Source organism: Atta cephalotes (genome assembly GCF_000143395.1).
Source record: "Atta cephalotes unplaced genomic scaffold scaffold00003, whole genome shotgun sequence".
Lineage (NCBI taxonomy): Eukaryota > Metazoa > Arthropoda > Insecta > Hymenoptera > Formicidae > Atta > Atta cephalotes.
The window spans coordinates 2657996-2677850 of NW_012130067.1; the positions used below are offsets into that span (position 1 = coordinate 2657996).

Consider the following 19855-nt stretch of genomic DNA (forward strand, 5'->3'; position numbering starts at 1 on the left):
ATATATATATATATATATATAATAATATATATTTTAAGTAAAATAATAAAATATTTTATATATATAATATTATTTTATCTAAATTATAATTTCATTAATTTAAACAATTGTATTGTTTCCTTCGATATATTTTATTATTTCACTCAAATAGCAATTTTGTTAATTCAAACTATTATTTCAATCAAAATGTTGTGTTATTTCACTTAAATTATAATTTCTTTAATTCATACAACTTTATTACTTTATTTACAATATTGTATTAATTCATTCAAATTACAATTTTGTTCGATCAATAATTTATTATTTCACTTACGCGATATTGTATTATTTCACTAAATTTACACATCACTATTTTATTATTTCTATTACATTAAAAAGTAATTTTACAAAAAACTAAGGATGTATTGACATATTTCATATATAATTATACATGTTTATTATTATTTATGCTTGTTTATATATATATATATATACATATTCATGAAAAATTTTTCATCTTAAAAATTAATGTATGTCCTGACTGCTATGGAGATTTTTCACGATTTATTGAACCTTGCCATCGACCTCATCCACTTGTGGATCAAATTAAGGAGTTTTTCGTTTTGGCTGGCAAAAGCAATGTCTGATATGAATCTTCAAGGATACGTAAATGTGCGTTTCTTTGGCACCACAACTGCGCCTGGGTATTGCCGAAGAACTTTTTCTTGTACTCTCAAGAGCCACCAGCGCACCTTATAAACAGACATAAGACATAAGAGAAAGCGTAAAAGAAATTACTAAATAATAATCGTAAAAGAAAGAGCATAAAAGAAATTACTAAACATTGTAAAAAACTCGAGCTTATGTTTGACCAATTCAATTTTGCTCCATCCAAAATTCAGTACGAACCCAAACAATTCTATTCCAGACCCATCTATTCCAGATACAGCTGATGCTATCAAATTACAATCCTCTCGAACCCAAGAACAATCTTCCCACATACCTGTAAAGTAATCTATTTAATAGGGTACATGTGGATAATAAAAAAAATATTGTTCATCAAACTAATATATATAGTTACCATATGCTTTTTGAATCAATGTATATATTATATTTTAGAATATACTAAAGAATTGAAAGAAATAGTATCATACGATGTCTGAAACATTTATAATGCTAACTTAATAGTAATCATCAAAGTACGTTGCAAACAGATATTTACGGTAGTAATAAAGTTTGATGGCGATAATGAAACTATGTTTATTTTTTTTTTAATGTGTGAAATTTCTCCAATTAAAAGATAACCATCGTTATCAATATTTACTAAAACAATCAATCCTTTTTTAAGCACTACATTTCAGAAACAAATAGTTTTCAATGTGATGTATAATCATTTAGTATCACATTTTTAAGAGAAACTAATGAATTATCTTCTTTGTATGTCACATATGATAAATTATTTAATTGCAATTTCATGAATAAATTTAGCATTATTTGTTGTTTGATTACAATACTGTAACATATTTCTTCTGCAGTTGCTTGGGCATATTGCTTTAAAGGACGATGTTTAGCTTCAAATCTCATAAACAAAGAATGGAATGATCAAACAGTGTTCATAATTCACGGATAATGTAACATTAGATAGAATTCAGAATTTCACCAAATAAATCGATATATATAACATGTTTGCTTATTAATCAAGCTTTCTAATAAATCTGTTGTTGATTTAGTAACATTATATTGAAATGTAATAAAAAGAATTTTTCGTAAAGTCTCCAATATTTGTCATTAAGATTAGTTATGAGATTAAGATTAATTCATCGAATATTAAATTAGTATTTAATATAAAACATAACATTTCGGCAGTAAACATTTTTATAGATTTGTTAAGTAATTGTGATAGTTGTAGTAATTGTGAAATTGTAGAAGAACGGTTCGACAAACGGTTGAATCAAAATTAAAAAATTGTAAACGCCAATTCAAAGTATCTAAAGTGAAATATTGTTGCACTATAAAATAATATAAAATCTTACTCATTTCATATATACCCATACTTTCTAATAAATTGTGCATAATATCAACGCTATAATTTTCAGCTGCGTAAAAACTTTTTGAAACATTAAATTTACAACTATCTTCCCGTGATTACATTGTTATATCTTGTTTAATTGCTATATCTTGTGCGTAATTTATTTTATTGCATAGTAGATTAGCATCGTCACTACGATACACAATTTACGAGGTATCTTTTGAAATTTTACAAAATCTACAGCATAAATTTGTAAAGAAACTTTTAACAAATCCCAGAATACTATGGAATCCCAAATTGTCGCCGATAATTAATGCGAGTTTGAAATATACTTGAATATTTTTAGATCCTATTGATAATTGAATGCCTTCTGTTTCGAGAATCATTAAATCCCTGATTAAATACGAATAAATTTATTTTTTTTTGATGAAATAATTTTCATCTTCATGATATAATTGGATCACAAAAATATTATCTAATCTTGAAGATAATTCTGGTGGCAAGTACGGTATTGAGATATACATTCCCCATAATTTGTATATACGCACATAGTGGATTTGCAGTTTTGAAAGCATCTTCATGTAAAAACAAAGGAAAAGTTATGAATTCATTATTTAAGATTTTTGATTTCCAAAAACTAGTTTGTACAATATTACAAATTTCATCGTCTGTATTTTCATTCAGAGTTGTAATATGCTTACAAATTTTTTCAAATACGTTAAGTATTTCGAAAAATATTTTTAATATCTCTTTTAATGATATCAATTGTCCATAGCGTAACTTCGATGTATATCTATCAAAAACTTAATTTATTAAGTATTATTTACTATGTTTAAAGTAAACGAACTATATCAGTAAAAACTTTTGTGTTGTCTACTATTATCAAAAAATATTGGAAATCCGAAATATTTATATTTCGTATTAAAAAATGAACTTTTTTAAATTCTTGTATTTTTGCCATATCCCATGATATCTTCAAGTTTCATTGAGATGAGTCTTTAAATAAACATTGTTTATTTAATAAATAAATATTTGGCAATTCTTCATGTAGTGATGAGTAAGGTCACATTAATAGAAATATACGGAATATGTTGAATTGCTTAAATACAGAAGTTAAATCTGATAATCGTAAAATCGTAAGAAATCATAATATGAGATCCCTAGGGTATTTCTAATATGAAATAACCCATACTTCCATGTCATAGTGAAAATCGTTGCTAAAGTAAATGTTATTGTTATACAATAATAAAAAGGACAATCAGAATGAATGTCGAGTACCTATTTCTGCGATGCTTGATTTCAATTATCTGACGAGTTCTAGGTATAATGTATCGCATATTCATTTTTCGCGCACTGGCTGTATTGTATTTAAGAAACATTAAATAAAGTTTTTTAGTTACAATATTGATATATATTGCGTTTTACTATCGATTTCTCTTATATTAGGAGCACAATTTTTTTGTGACATGTTCGTGATATACATAACGCATAATGCATATATAAGGAAATCAATCAATTGAAATTCTTCTTTTTCGTGGATTGGGAGAAAATGGAAGATTCTGATTAGTTGATTCGCTTATGCACTCTGCGTTTATTTCTGTAGTTTTTTTTTAAAGAAAATGTTAAATTATTATTTATGTAAATGTAGTCAAAGATATTATTGCTATAGTATTGCCAAACATTTAGTGCAAATAATTACTTTTACAATTAGTTTATTTTTAGTTTTTATAAAACGTATAATAAATTTTTAACCAATTAAATTTGTAGTAACAAATACAGTCAAATGTGCTATTAATATAGCCATGCACATTATTTGAAAATGATTGATTTTTTCATTTTTTAAAAATATTTTAGTTATATTGTTACTACAAGTAAATAATAAACGAATGTTGAAAAAATGGTTATATTCATTATAATTATAATTGCAATTATCACATAAAAATGGTGATTTTATTTACCATTATGTATTTTCATATTTTACTATATTAATATTTGAAATTGTCACAATTAATAGTACAATTTTTGTACAGGTTGATAGAATTAGATACTAAAAAAAAGATTGATTATTGCAACAATTTAGATAGTAAAATATGACATAGCATTTTTATATGACTGCAGCAATCAGTTTTTGGTTGCAGCAGCAAATGTTTAGTTGTGTTAGCCTATCCGCAATGTCAGTATATGATTATATTTTAATAGGCTCTGAACGAGTTATTAACTTAAGAAAATAGTCAAATTCGTCCAGCCCATCGCCAAATACAAACGACAGGATAGTATCCGCCCCGCACGGCAATTGCATTGCAAACAACGTGCTTCGCCGCGCTGGGCTGGGCGAATTTGGCTTTTCTTAAGTTAATAACTCGTTAACTATTGTGACACTTGTAAAATAGAGGACTTTTCTTCTCAATTTAATCCATTCTCCACATGTGCGAAAAACTTATCACTAAACTCCAAACACCCTGTATATATTAGACTTCTAAGGAAAAAGAAAATTTTTTTTCTAATCGAGCACTTGATTCAAAAGCTTCCATTTCATGCTAAAAGAACATCCCTAAATTTTTATTTAAAAATATTAAGATTTAGAGGTCACTAGTGAATGATTTTTAAATCAAAATTTCGATTTTCCTTAATACATGTTTCATTTGATGCAAAAATGGCTTAATCCGGATTTCAAATGTGATACTATATGCTTTTTTAATCACTGAACACAATGCAATAGTTCATTTAAATGAAAAAAATGATATAATTTGAATGCTTGGGACTTTGCTAAAATCGACCTTGAATTCGACATTTTTTTACATTAATCAGGCTATATTTCTTAAGGCATATATCGTAGGATTAAATGAATTTATTCACATTCTTTTGATATCATTTAAACTGTACTTATATCTTTCATGCTTTATTGTACAAATGTATATTAATAAAAATCATTATATACATAGACTTTTATGTGAAAATAGCAAATTTTTATTTCAGTTCAAAATTCTAGAATTTGACTACATCTTATGTCTCAATATATCAAATATTATATAATTTAAATAGTATAAATTATAAATAATTATTTATTACTTAAAAATAATTATATAAATAATTTAAGAAATATTATAATCATTAAATACCTCCAACTTTAACCTGATGACATTCAAACATTATATTATCTTGCAGGTACAATCAAGGAATGAAGTTTCTGAAAGTGCTGCGGCCTCGCGAAAACTCTTTCCTCCTCATCGATCCGATCACCAAAGCGAGAAGCATAGTCTCGATCAACAATATCTCACAACGAGACTTCATCACTATTGTCATCGACAGTAAGTAATAACACAAAGAAAGATTCGCCAAGAAAGAGACAAAGAAGCGGGAATTGCTGATGAACCACAATAGGAGTCATACCCCATCATCAAACAGACGACACAAATCATCTTCCAGAGGCAGAGGTGATAGAGGCGACAGAAATAGAGATGGAGATAGGAGATACAGAGGGAAAAGAAAAGTAAGGTCTCCCAGGAGATATTCTGAAAACAATTTTGTTTAATCATCAAAATAATATAGAAGATTTAAATACAGTATATAATACTACAAAAAAATTTAGATTTGGTATAAAGCAAGTGAATTATATCCTCTGTATATACAGATCAATATTTTTACTGTTATTTATAAAAAATTATAAAAATCGGACTAAATATTTTTTCAATCATTTAATGGAGTAGGTCTATTGGGGATACTACTTAAAAAAAAAACGCATCAACAATAATATCTCTAGGGTAACGAAGAAATCTATTGAAAACCAATATCTACGAACGTTATACACGTAACATAATAGTCGTCCACTTAAAATATTTTGATTCACGAAGCAGAGCATACTTTTTTTTTATCAAATCTTTATTTTTGCGCGAAATCGATTCAGTGTATTTTTATCAAAATTTGAAATTAGCGAGCTCTTCTTAACATTTAACGTTAATTATAATGTGTTATTTACAATGTATCCTGGCGATGTGGTACTTTTAATCCCAAACCATGTTGTCAAAATTTATATAAATATATTTGAATCCATTTAAAAATATCAAAAGAAACATAGCTTGAGAAAACGTATTTTAAAATTGATAAAATGAAAACATGATTAAAAGCATTTTATTTGAAAGTTTAAAGCAAAAAAGTATAACATCATAAATTTGCATTTACGTGGCTGAGCACTCTATATATAACTTTTTTTACATGCGGCGCACGCGCGATTGTCATGAGGCAAACGCAGGCCCCAATTATTTTTGTTCTTCATTACACGCTTGTTACAACTAACTTCCGTTACAATTGTCATCAGTATCTCTGCCCTAATGCACCTTTTATGTCCTTTAGATGTCTCATCTCACTATCATTATTATTTTAATTATAAAATAATTTTATTCTCTTCTTTTAAATTAATAATCAAATTAAATTTTAAAATACATTTTCAGGTTTTATTTCTATAAAATTAAAAAATACTGAAATTTATCAATAAAAAAATCATTTAAAAAATAAATAGAATAAATAAATAAATAAATAAATAAAAATAAATAAATCAAAATAATAATATATAAAATAAAAATATGAAAGGCGAGCGCGTAGCGCGTAGCGCGCGTTGTGTGCTAGTAGAATAAAAAATTCTTAATCACTATCAAAATTTCTTTAAATTCTCTTCGTATTAAGTCGGATAATTGAGGTTATTTCTACAATTCTACAATTCTACTGTATATAATATATATTATATTACATATAATAAGTAAGTAATCATTTTGATGCATATTGTACCAATTTACATCATTCTTTAAATATATCGTTAAAATTAAAATAATTTAATGGAAAGTTACTAGTTACTCCACGTAGTACATGTATCAAGTGCATGATGTGAACTAAGCCAATAGCGTGTGTGTAATATGCTCTATGCAATATTGTCCTATGCAATATTGCTGTGTGCAAACAAAGCTGTAGGCAATTGTTTTATAGACAAACGAAAACTCCTGTAAAATCTACATGTTTGAGTTAATTTAACATAGGATTATGTATAGATACTGCATGGAGTTAAGTTCACACTGCTATTTTTAAAAATATAATAATAATTTGGGGAATTAAATTGTGTATAGCTGAAATGAAAATAATTTTTATTATGTTTTATATCTTGACATAATTTTAATTAATTATAAATTTAATCTTGACATAAGTTTGTATTGTAAGCCGAGCAAAGTCATATTTTAAGTCATAAATTTTTGTATTAGATGGTTTCAAGCTCCGAAGTATAAGCATGGTCAACAAATTCAGTATCTGTTTGTTTATTAAATTTAAGTTTTTTATGTTTTTATGTATAATATTTTGAAAGTCAATTTTTAATTAAAATTTCTTTCTCTGTCCAATATGCAAACATTATCCCCCAATCAAATTCATGTGTTGTAACCTATGATTTATAATATAAATTAACTGATGTTTTTCTAGAGAGATTGCGATGTTTAGAAATTCTAGTGTCTTTAATTGCCGACTTGTTTGCCCCATGTGCGAAGCTTCACAATACTTGCAGGCAATCCTGTAGACCGTCTTTTTGCGAACTAATTGGTAACAGATCCTTGTAAACTCTGATCAAACCTCGAAGTTTGTTCAGACAATCGAGGTTGTCCAAACTGGGCAGTTCTTTTATTGATTTTATTGATATTTAATATCAAATTTGCAACATAAAGCTGCTCCTTTTAATAAATTAATATGCATAACAGCTATTATACTATTTTTATTCAATATATTATATATTATAATTTTATATATATATATATATATATATATATATATATATACTATATTAATAATAATAATATAATAATATACTACACTATACTATAATAATAATATACTATTAATATTATACATTTTATAAAATGGACAAATGATTTTATCTTTTTTGCTGTCGGAGTCAGCTTGGATTCAAAGACCGAGAGGACAGTGTTACCAATTAGTAGAATTTTTACCCTTGGAAATTTTTTCCTTTTATCTTCTGGTACACGATTTCTGGTACACGAAGTCAGGAAATGTATTAATCTGTTTGCTGAAAAAGCAATCAAATATTTATTGTTAGCAATGTATTCTTTCGTTAACATGTACATTTATTATCACATGTATCATTATAATTGTTAACAAGTTCTGAAAATGTACATTTATAATTTACATATATATTTTAATATTACATTTTAATATTAACATTAACGTAATAAATATGTATATCACAATAAAAGAAACTGTTGCACAACAAAAAATAAAACTCATAAAATTTAAAATTAATCCTCATGTATATAAATACAAATGACATATATGAAATTTATATATAAGTCTACATCTTAGGCATGCACCAAATTGTAAAATTACCGAATATCAGTTATCGGATATCCGAGAATGTAATATCGGATATCCAAGAAAACAATTTCTTTGAGTCGCATATCTAATTGGATTCCGGGAAAATGTCTTCTCAAAAAACCTAGAAAAAAATTGTAATTTTGCAACAATGTATAAGATGTTATAGCATTAAGAATATGCATACTTATTTCTACATTTGTATAATAAAACTAACATTTGTATAATAAAAAATTAACAATTTAATGATAAAATTTCAACTGAATATATTCCAGGATACTAATGATATCCGGCTATTCAATCGAATAATACAAAAGTTCCAAATAATACCGGATACCGGATACTTTTCGGTGCATCCCTATTATACATATAAAAAGCTTGTTGACTAGCACATTTTGTGCTCTGCAGCGAGACCAGCATTACGTAGTAGAAATTTGCTGTTGAATCCAAGGTACATATTTGGCCACGTCTACGTAGATGATATACTTCGTAGGATTGCATTGAAAAGATGCATTGCCATACAGCGCTCGCGAAGCAACACCGCGCAATTTATAACGTCTTGTGATAGGATCGAAAAGTACCAGTCCGCTTCCACTGTCAGCATTACAATTATTCCCGTCTTGTAATCCGGCGCAAAATGTGCGCTTTGAGGTAAGAGAAATAAAAGCTGAGTCGCTCCAGAGACAGTCCGCCTGTAATCTCCGCATCATTATTGTCATTTTCATCATTTGTATAATTTCCCAACAAACATAAAGTTACGTGTAACGTACTTGATTGTAATTTTCTACAATATTTCTCAACAATATAACGCATGTATTATATTACAGTCACATTGTTAAATGAGAAATTTTAACTAATATGGTACGTTATACTTGGTAACTTTGTGTTGCTAGGATTTATAACGACAGATAATACACGATAGAAAATTCGTCAACATTTTCTGTATATTATTTCTGGAATGTGGAGAATTGTATCATTTTTTAAGAATATTTGTAAAAAAAACTTTGAGGATACATTTTCATCGCAGCTCTTATCGATTTAATTGCTCTTATCGATTTAAAAGCAATCGGTAATTTCATTAATTTTACTCGAGATGTATAATATATAGATACCGGATTTTTATGCAAATATTTTTTGTAGACATGCACAAATATACAAATATTTGCACAAATAAATATGCATTTTTAGAATGTCTTTTTAATAAGATAAATTTCTATTTTGATATTATTTTCCAATTCTTTCTAAAAAAATATGAAATTGCAGAAAAATTCGATGTCTAGTAATATGTTTGACAAATTCATTGGATGTATACGGAGAATAACTCTCTCATAATACTAAATAATTGCCTAAAAATAGTGAATCATTCGATAGGTATATAATAGAAATATTGCACTTTTGTTAACAATGCAAAAATCTTTAAGTATTATCCTTTTTATGATATATAAGTGCGATATTCCAGATTGATCGAGCTATCTTTGCATTTGAAACGTTTTGTTTTTAGAGAATCTTACTTGCAATTTGAATTCCTATACTTATTATGTGATCAAATAACGAAAAACAGAAATTCGGTTTTTGATCTTTACCTGATTAACTATCGATACTCTAGCCATCCGTCGCTCGTCGGTGTTAGGATGACCGAAATCATCTCTGCCCCATCCCACAACATATCCTGTTTTATCAACAACGTTTTCAAGATCGGTCGAACCGGACCATAGACAAATTGGTTTAATGAATGGACTGTACTCGATGTTTAGTCTCATGATCAAAATCGCTAAATCAGAGTCACTGTTGGTCGTGTATACGTAGTCAGGATGAATTTTGTAGCTCGCAACGTCGCGATTAATGGTTTTATACCATTGATCTAAACTAAATTCTCCAAAGGCTAAGTACAAATTGTTGAGATCTATGGTGTTGTTGCCACGTTTCAAACAATGAGCCACTGTAAAAAGAAGATGTACATAAATTACATTTTGTTAATAATCCACAGTCTCTTATGGAAAATAAATTAAATATTAAGTTATATGTTTTACAGATATATATTTTATATAGATATACATTCACAAATCAGATTCTTTCTAGAATAGAATTTTTCTCTAGAAAACAATAGAAAAATTCTATTGTTGTAAATACAGAACCTGATTTGTAAATTCACTAATTTTAATCAATTAAATTTAAATCAAATCTTATAAGAATCTTGTACAAATTTTATAGAACCCGATAAAATACGATAAGTTTTCGATCAATATCCGATCAATTGTGATGCTCGCGAGATAGAAAATGATACAAACTTATAAAAAATGATACAAATTTTAAATTGATAAAAATCTTATAGTTCTCTATCTATTTTTTTTAGGATTCAATCGTTGCATTGGAATATATGTAAAGAAAGAAGCTATCGTTCAATACATGAAGAATAACTAGTAATATTGAATTTTTTTCCTTTATTTTCTTAGCATACCTGTTAAGACATGTCTGGTTGTTAAAATGGAACCGGCACACATGAACTTATTTATAAATTCGTCATTTATTAAATTATAGATTGCCACTACCCATGGCCATTGGCCTGGTAACGTCACCGCACCATTGGACAGTTTACTATTTGTATCATCGGTGTAATAGTTGCTAGTGATACCACATTCATTGTTGGCATTCTCATTAGAAGGAGAGACGGTAGTGGACGTGGTTCTGTATGAAACCACGGCAGCTGTTCTGGTACAGAATAGATATGGTATCAACGCAATTAAGATAAGGTGCTTAGCCATCTTCTGAGATTCTGTTCAAAAATTAATATAATACATGATTTATAAATGTGCTTAACTTATATGAATTATTTTTAATATTTCGCATAATTTTGTCTGTTTTTAATCAAAGTAATAAACATATTTCATAGAACATTAATTTCATAGAATTTTCCATCCAGAAGAAATTTTTTTATTTGAAAAGAACCAAAAAAAATCAGAAATTTGTTTCAAAGGAAACTTAAAAATATTATCAAATTTATTATGCTTATTTATAAAGCGATTATATAATTAACACTCATATAATTAATATCTATATATCTCATTATGTTAAACTTTAATAAAATTACAATAGAAAATAAGATTTCGTGGCATACGTTACGAAATTATCTCTTTCTATTTACTATAAGCGAAATAATAGATCATAAATCAAATAAGTTTGAATTTGTTTTAAATAAAATGTCATGTATAAAATTATCAAAATGTAATGTAATACAGTGTATTAATTATATAAATCTATCATTAACAAGCATTCGAAACAAACAAATGATATTTGAACTAATAATTTCTTGTTAAAATTGATTTTTTTTTTAATTTCACAGTTTTGTCTACATTATATGATTTTATATTATATTATTTATAATTTTTCATGCACTATAACATTAAATAATTTAACCCTCAACTACAACTTTGAAAAGTAAAGTTAATTTAATATTTTGATCCCGAAATACCTTTCTTTCGCTTTAACTTCACGAATCTACAACTTTCAGACCTAAAGAATTCAAGCTAGATTTTTTTAAAGCATTCTATTATATGAAGTATAGAATGCAACTGAACTTCTGCTGACGACAATTAAGAAAGAAAGATTCAAAATTTTTTATGTAGAATTTAGAATATGAATACCTATAGTATATATCAACCATACAAAAGTGCCAATTAAAATGTTTGTTCGAGTTGATAAGATTTGATGCTATAGTCGAAGGTTAATATTTATCCATAATGTTATAATATTATAAATACAGTTATATAAATTATTCACTACCTGCACGGAAAAAAACACAGTTGAACTTCACTGATTCAGCAAATCTACAGTCATAATATACAGACAGTCAATTTTCTATATTAAAATAGCAAAGTTGACAGCTAACATTAGCGATTTGTTAAACCTTATCTTCTTCAAAGATCAAATCTTCTTAGCTATCGATGTTGAATTCGCGTAGTAAATTATAGATTTGCTGTACCATCCAATTAATTTTTTTTCCGTGCGATACTTGTACTTGTGTATATATTTATTTTTTAAAATCAATTTCATAGCCATTATAAGTTATTTAATAATTGCTTGTATTACAACAATTGTTATTAATGGAAAATAATTATATGGAAAATAATTTCTTCATAAAATATATTAAACTGAATTAAAAACTACTTTAATTTCTATTACTAAACATTGTATTCACTTGATAACTCTTGTTGAAAGATCAATTGTATGACCTATATCGATACGTCATGGGGAGGTCAGCAAATAATAATTTTATTTTTATCGTACTGTATTAATTTTTTTAAATAGTATAAACACTTCTATTTTATGATGATTACGATATTTCAGATCAATCTGTGTTTAACAAGTTGGTCAATCTAATTGCAACATTCCATCTTTAAAAGAATGGAATAATTTAAATTCAATAATCTTTCTAAATAACCCGATTTTTTAATAAAAATAATCTTTATTTATATATAAAACTATTTGTTAAAAAAAAGTTATTAAATAAATCCGCTTTAAGATTTGAATAAAATGGCGAATATTTAAATTATCTATTAATAAATAAACGTAACATATAGAGTTAACAGTGAATGATATTCAATCAAGCAGTTAATAAAACAAGAATTTTTAATGATGCATCTAAATTTTTCATAAATTTGTCATGTTCCTATTGGAGAACACAAGATTTCATTAAAAAGACATTAAATTTGAATGGAATAAACAAATAAATTATTTAAATATATATAAAAATTCCACTTTTAAATCGCACAATAAAACTCACGCGTTTTTTGGAAGAAACTTTCACTTGTTAGTTATGTTTCCAGTTAATTTATTTTAAAAAAAAGAATTGTTTCATAAAACAGACTCTTGTATATTAATGAGTGTATCTTACGAATTCTACGAACATATATTGCACTTCAATTAGTCAATCATGAACCGGTTGTATTTGTACAATCACCGCATCGAATATAATCTGCGCTTTATTTAACGAATTTCAAACTTTAATATAAATTAAAGCGACTCTCACATATAATTGTTTCCTTTTACTTATCTTCTCGTTCACATATTTATATTTATATTTATTTCTGAGATACTTTTTGAAATATTTTTAGCGAAATATTCTTATATATTCTTATAATAAACTTTTTAATAGTTCAATGCTGCAACAATCGGCTCCAAATATTTAGTGTCTTAATCTTCTGAACACGCTTCCACAGTTTCATCAAATCTTCGCGAGACTGACCAGTTCTCGAATGTCTCGAAGCAATTTCCATGCTGAAAACGTGTTCGAATGATACGGTAGTGGGGTACTAGTCAAGGTGATCATGAATCGAGTCATGTAATTTATATTTTTTATTGTATTCATTCAGGATTTTTTACAAGCCGCTTCGGACGAAGCGTCTCATTCGGCTCCGTTATGATTATCGAAGCAACTAAAAGTTTACTGGAATATTTTTTAACGACGTGTATATCCATTCGTTTATGCACACAACATTAAAAAATCTGTCACAAAAACTGATATATATATATATATATATATATATGTGTGTGTGTGTGTATGTGGATGTGTAAATATTGTGATTGAATGGATATATACATAAAAAGCTGTCAACAAGCATATTTTATGCTATACAGTGAAAGACCGTTACGTAACAAAGATTTGCTTAATTCAGATTTAGACATATCGACAATGTACTTGAGATCGTATGTTATTTTAGTTTAAAATAAATAAATAAGTCTAAATAACTGGATCCTTTGAGTAAAGACTTCTATAACTGATAAATAATCGTCAGCTTTATTTATCTCTATAATTTATCTCTTCTAGGTATTTGCACAATTTCAATCTTCCTTATCGTAAAAAATCAAACTTATAACTCTCTTCAATCTTTACGTCGAATGTAAATACCATAATTTCAAATAAACCTTAAAAACTTATCTTCTAACACACCTTGTATTTTGTACAAGGTAAGAGATCAGAATTACGTAGTAGAGATCTGCTCTTGAATCCAGGGTATATATTTGGCCACATCGACGTAGACAATGTATCTCTGGAGATCACACAAAAAATCATTGCCAATTATTGACCGTGAAACGACGCCACGCAAACGATAACGGCCTGTAGAAGAGTCGTAAAGCATCAATCCGCTCCCGCTGTCACCATTGCAAGGACTTTGATATCGTAAACCAGCGCAAAAAGTGCGCTCCGAGGTAAGAGTAAGGAAAATTGGGTGACTCCTGAGACAAGTTACCTACAATTTACACAACAATACTTTCACCATTTGCAATATTTGATTCTAAAATGATTTAACACCAATTCTACGTTTCTTCAATGTCGTTATTATCTCGGAATTGTATGGAATTGTTTTATTGGAATTATTTTAAGAACATTCGTAAAAATTCGTTTTTAATACATGATTGACGATTGCGCTTATTAATTCAAGTGCAACAACATTAACAAATCCATTTTTTATAAATATATACAGGAAGTATTATTATTATTATTATTATTATTATTATTATTATTATTATTATTATTATTACATTATTTTCATAATAGCAATTTATTATGTAAAAAACAAAATCATGGAACATCCCGTATCGTCATTAAAATCTCTAATCATTTTCCTTACGCGATATAAATATTCTGAATTTATTACCATTAAATATATACTCACGTTTCGAATGTTTTGTTTTTAAATAATCTTACTTGTTAATGAAATTTGATTTGTCAGTCGATCGAATAGCAAAAAAAAACACGAAAAGCGAAAAATTGATTCTCTATTGGTGAAGATTCTTACCTCACTCACAATCGGAACTTTCGCCATTCGTGGTTCCGCGGTATAAGGATTACCAAATTCGTCTTGACCCCATCCTACAACATATCCTATTCTGTTGACAATTTCATCGAGATTGTTCGAACCAATCCATAAGCAAATAGGTTTGATAAAATGGCTATACTCGATGGCTGTTCTGAGTATCAAAATCGCCAGATCGGAATCGCCGGAATCCTTGTTAGTGTAATCGGGATGTATCGTGTAACTTGCGACCTCCCGATTTATAGTTCCTCTCTCACGCCACTGGCGCAAATTAAATCGTCCTAAAGCCACTATTAATACGTTGGGAGGTATATCAAAGTTACTGGAAAAATTCAACTTTAAGCAATGCGCCGCTGTAAGAAAATAAATACATGAAATAAATTTTCTAATAATCTACGCTCAGTGTCGGAAAATATAAAAAATCTAATTATGATTCAACAATATTTTGAAGTTGCACACACTAATGATTTTATTCTATAGAATTTTTTTCTTTGATTTTTTTTACAATACCTGTTAAAATATGTTTGGTTGACAGAACAGAACCACAACACCTAAACTCATGGTCTTTTCTTACAACGAAGAGTGCCACTAGCCACGGCCACTGACCCGGTTTTGTCTCTTCTCCGTTAATGACTAGAAGATTTTTGCGGTCGGTATAATTGCTGATACCGCATTCATTGTTACTAGTTCCGTCAGTAGTATTTGATGGGTCTCTTCTATTGTCTTCTATTCTAGGTAAGCTTGAGTTTTCGCTGTTAGTTTCCGCCATTGAAAATGACTCTTCGTTTGTCGAGTTATATGTAAGTAGTCGTATTTCTTTAGTAGTTGTGATAGTTTCTATTTCTGAAATAAGATGTAACATTTCTTGAATCTTTTTAATAAGGAAAGAATTTTCTCTTTCATAGAGAAAAGATCTCTAAGGAACATGGACATAAAATACTTTCTTATAAAAAAAAAAGATATACAATGAACAAAAAATTTTTAATGTTTTAGTAAGAGTTATCTTTCTACTATTCTATTTTTATCTTTGTTTTGTTCTAATGAAATATTACATATTATTTATACATACAAAATATAAACTAATTTCATGAAATTTAAATAATTGATAATTGAAACTTTTGCTTCTGTTTCCTCAAATATATACGTTAGCATTTTTCATTTACTTTCAAAGCTCGGACAAATCTGTTGATTATTAAACAGTATTTTGGTTAGTCTTGGAATTGGTTGGCCCAAGGGAAAATGAACATGATATAACAAAGACTTTCCTTGCTGAACAGCTTGAATGGCTTCTGGTATCGATTGTGCCAACTGTAGTTGAGCAACAGGTTCCTTCTGAAATGTACCGACAATTAAATTATTTCTATTATTGTATTATATAAATAAAGTGTACTATCTTGTTTTTAAATAATGAGAAAAGTAACAAATCAAATTTTAAACTTTTTCAAATCATTTCTTAATTTTTATTTCAATTCATTTAAATCATGATTTAGACAATACAATACGCGTGTCTGAAAGATGTTTTTATAAGAGAAAGATATGTTCAAGTTTGTTTTCTAAATAATTTTTATTAGTTAAATCATATTTTAGAAATATCGCGTCTATAAAGAAGAACATCGATACAATAGATGAGTTCAACATGCTAACAATTATTAAACATCGCCTATTATAATAACTAATAATCAATCTTACATGCTAACTTCTCTCTCTCTCTCTCTCTCTCTCTCTCTCTCTCTCTCTCTGTTATATTATTAGTAATACTAAACTTACTGTATGTAAGCAAGAGTCCGTATTAAAGCCCACTTGCAAATCATATGGAGGAAGTTTTGGAGATGGAGATTGGATTGTGATCTCTCCCAATATTTCATTTGTTCCTTGTTTGGCTATATATGTGTAGTAATCAATACATGGGGCTAATCCTTGAATGATCGAGCAAAACTGCGGTAACAATGCGATCAAAATAGAAATCTTAGCCATCTCGTAGGATTCTGTTACAGACCAAATAAATATGATTTATAAATATATTTATAATTTTTAGAAATAGATCTTAATATTTAACACAACTTAAAATTAAAATATTAAAATATTAAAATATTAACATAATTAAAATATTATCGATATACATCGACAAGTTCTATGTGTACTCTCATCTTTACTTGCATTTCTATTTCTTTAAATCGACAACTGCATTTGGACAAATACCTTGTTCGTATAATTAATGCAAAATTATTTTCTTAATGATGAAGATTAAATTAAATAAAATTCTATGTATATTAAATACGTTCATGCATTATAAAATGTTGTATGCAAATATTCTGTTCGATAATCTTTATTATTTATAAAATCCAATACGTCTTCTATATTGATAAGAGGAATCAGAGATAATAATTTTGTTTTAATTGCGCTTCATTTACTTTATTTATTTTTTCAATAAATTGGTATATAAATTTCTGTTTTAACAATAATTACAACACTTTAGATCAATTTGCGTCCGAGAGATGGATCATTGTTATATAAAATGATTTGAATGATTTAAATATAAAAGATTTCTTTTAAAGATTTCTTTTAAAAGATTTGAATGATTTAAATATAATAATAATCTTGATAAATAATCGATAAGCTTCGATAGCTTCGATTAGAAAATGGGAACAGTTAATATATTTAAATATAAATTCCAACTATGAATCGTACAATACAAAAAATACGTTTCGAAGAAATTTAATTTTGCTTTTAATTACTAGTCATATTTCTCCAGTAAATTATGTTTACAAGGAAAAAATTTCTGTAAAGTGATTAACATCTGTAAATGAATAAAAGTATCTTGCAAATTCTACAAACACATTCATCTTGTTATACCTTGATTTTTAGAAATCATCGGACCAGTAATAAATCACATATAAATCACTGTTTCATTAAACGAACTTCAAACTTAGTGAGCGTCAACGTAACTTTTGCATATATCTATTTACTTTCACTTTATTAATTTGCTTATATTTCTATATTGTCGATGTATTTTTTATTGCATTTTTATTGAAATATCAGTTTCTTCTTACGATTATCAGAATGTCTTTCAAGAATTTCAAATAATACTTCTTTAGTATATTCTGATTTATATCCCTATTTACTTGTTTATTATATACATTCTTGTTTCCTTTCAAGATTAATTAATTCTTTTTTGATACTTTTGATAAGATACTTGTCACAAAATACTTTAAAGCGCTCGTTGATTCAAAATTTCCTGCTAAATTCAACAACAATTGGCTGCAGATGTCCACGTAAAATCTTGGAGTTACGCTCCCACCATCTTGTCGAATCTTCACTGAGACGTAGACTGATCATTTCTTTACTCTTTGAAACTCGTTTACAGATGCCGTCAAAGATGCATTCAGATTATGCAGTAGTGGGAGGGAGCAAGGTCATCAGGCTCGCGAATAGAGGCGACCATATATCGAATCATACTATTTAACTTGTTCGACAAAACATTTCAGATTGCGACAAAAAAAAAGATTATTTCTGGAAAATTCTCTTTTCCTAAATAATATCGCGTGAAAAGAAAATTAATTGGAAAATCCACAAATTACTTCGCGTTTGAAATTACTTCGCGTGTAGACGCGAACTTAAAACGCGTTAGTAAGTAAAACTTTTTTGTACAATTGTGAAAACGTAGATAATTCCGGCGGGCGAGAAAAATATAAGATTATAATATATTAAATATAAGATTATAATATATTAAATATAAGATTATAATAATAGCACAAGAATATAATGATTTGTTTCTAATTAGAACATAGATATTGGGATTTTATTCGAGTGGGCGAAAATTTAGTAATATTTAATTGTAAATAAGAAACAAGTGTTTGAAAGTCTTTACAGGAATCGACTTGAGATGACTTGAGATGATTAATGCATATAGACCAGAGAACACACTAAAACTTATCAATTTGTGCTTGTGTGATTTAATTGCTGATGTAGATGTTATTAAACCATGATATTACGAAACAATGTGGACTGCGATTTCAACACTTCTTTCTTTTAGTCTTTCTGGCTTGATTATTACTTATAATATATCCTAAATAGGTAGAAAAATTACATATGATAATGCATATATTAAAGAAAGGAACAATTTTTATTAAAAATTTAGAACTATTAATTTTAGAACAATTAAATATTTATTTACTTATAAAATAATATACATAGTATAAAAACAGTGGATACATAAATCAGTGTTTAACTTTGTATTTTAATTTTATAAGATTACATAATATTTTTCTATATGTTAGTAAAATTTAAGTTAGGAGTCATTAGAATTAGATTTAATAAATCTATATTTATTATATTTCCAGTCGTGAGTAAAATTATAGATAATATATTTTATTGATAATATATTTGTATTTTTTATAATGCTTTATAATATAAAAATATTGATAAAATGTTTAATAAGATAAATAATACAATATATGAATTATGATAGAGCATTAAATAAACACATTGATATATCGTAACATTATGATATAATTTATTAATTATTATGGTAACAAATTCCCAATAATAAATAGTACATTTGTATATCATTTTATATATTTTATTCGTGAAATAACGATAAACAGATCATCATAAAGAGTCCAATTCTTATGACTTTAATCTTCACATATATGTGTATCTTTACATTATATAG

The 19855-nt window shown here is 27.3% G+C and overlaps 1 protein-coding gene across 1 annotated transcript; it reads right to left on the reverse strand.

Moving 5' to 3' along the window:
- Nucleotides 1–8787: 8787 nt before the first annotated feature.
- On the reverse strand, nucleotides 8788–17157 carry LOC105625736 (transmembrane protease serine 9-like). Its single transcript, XM_012207058.1, has 8 exons — nucleotides 16951–17157; nucleotides 16347–16515; nucleotides 15694–16026; nucleotides 15166–15536; nucleotides 14351–14616; nucleotides 10827–11077; nucleotides 9952–10307; nucleotides 8788–9060 (listed from the first exon to the last, which is right to left on the reverse strand). Exons 1-8 carry the CDS (start codon nucleotides 17155–17157, stop codon nucleotides 8788–8790), a joined length of 2226 nt encoding a protein of 741 aa, XP_012062448.1.
- Between the last annotated feature and the right edge of the window lie 2698 nt (nucleotides 17158–19855).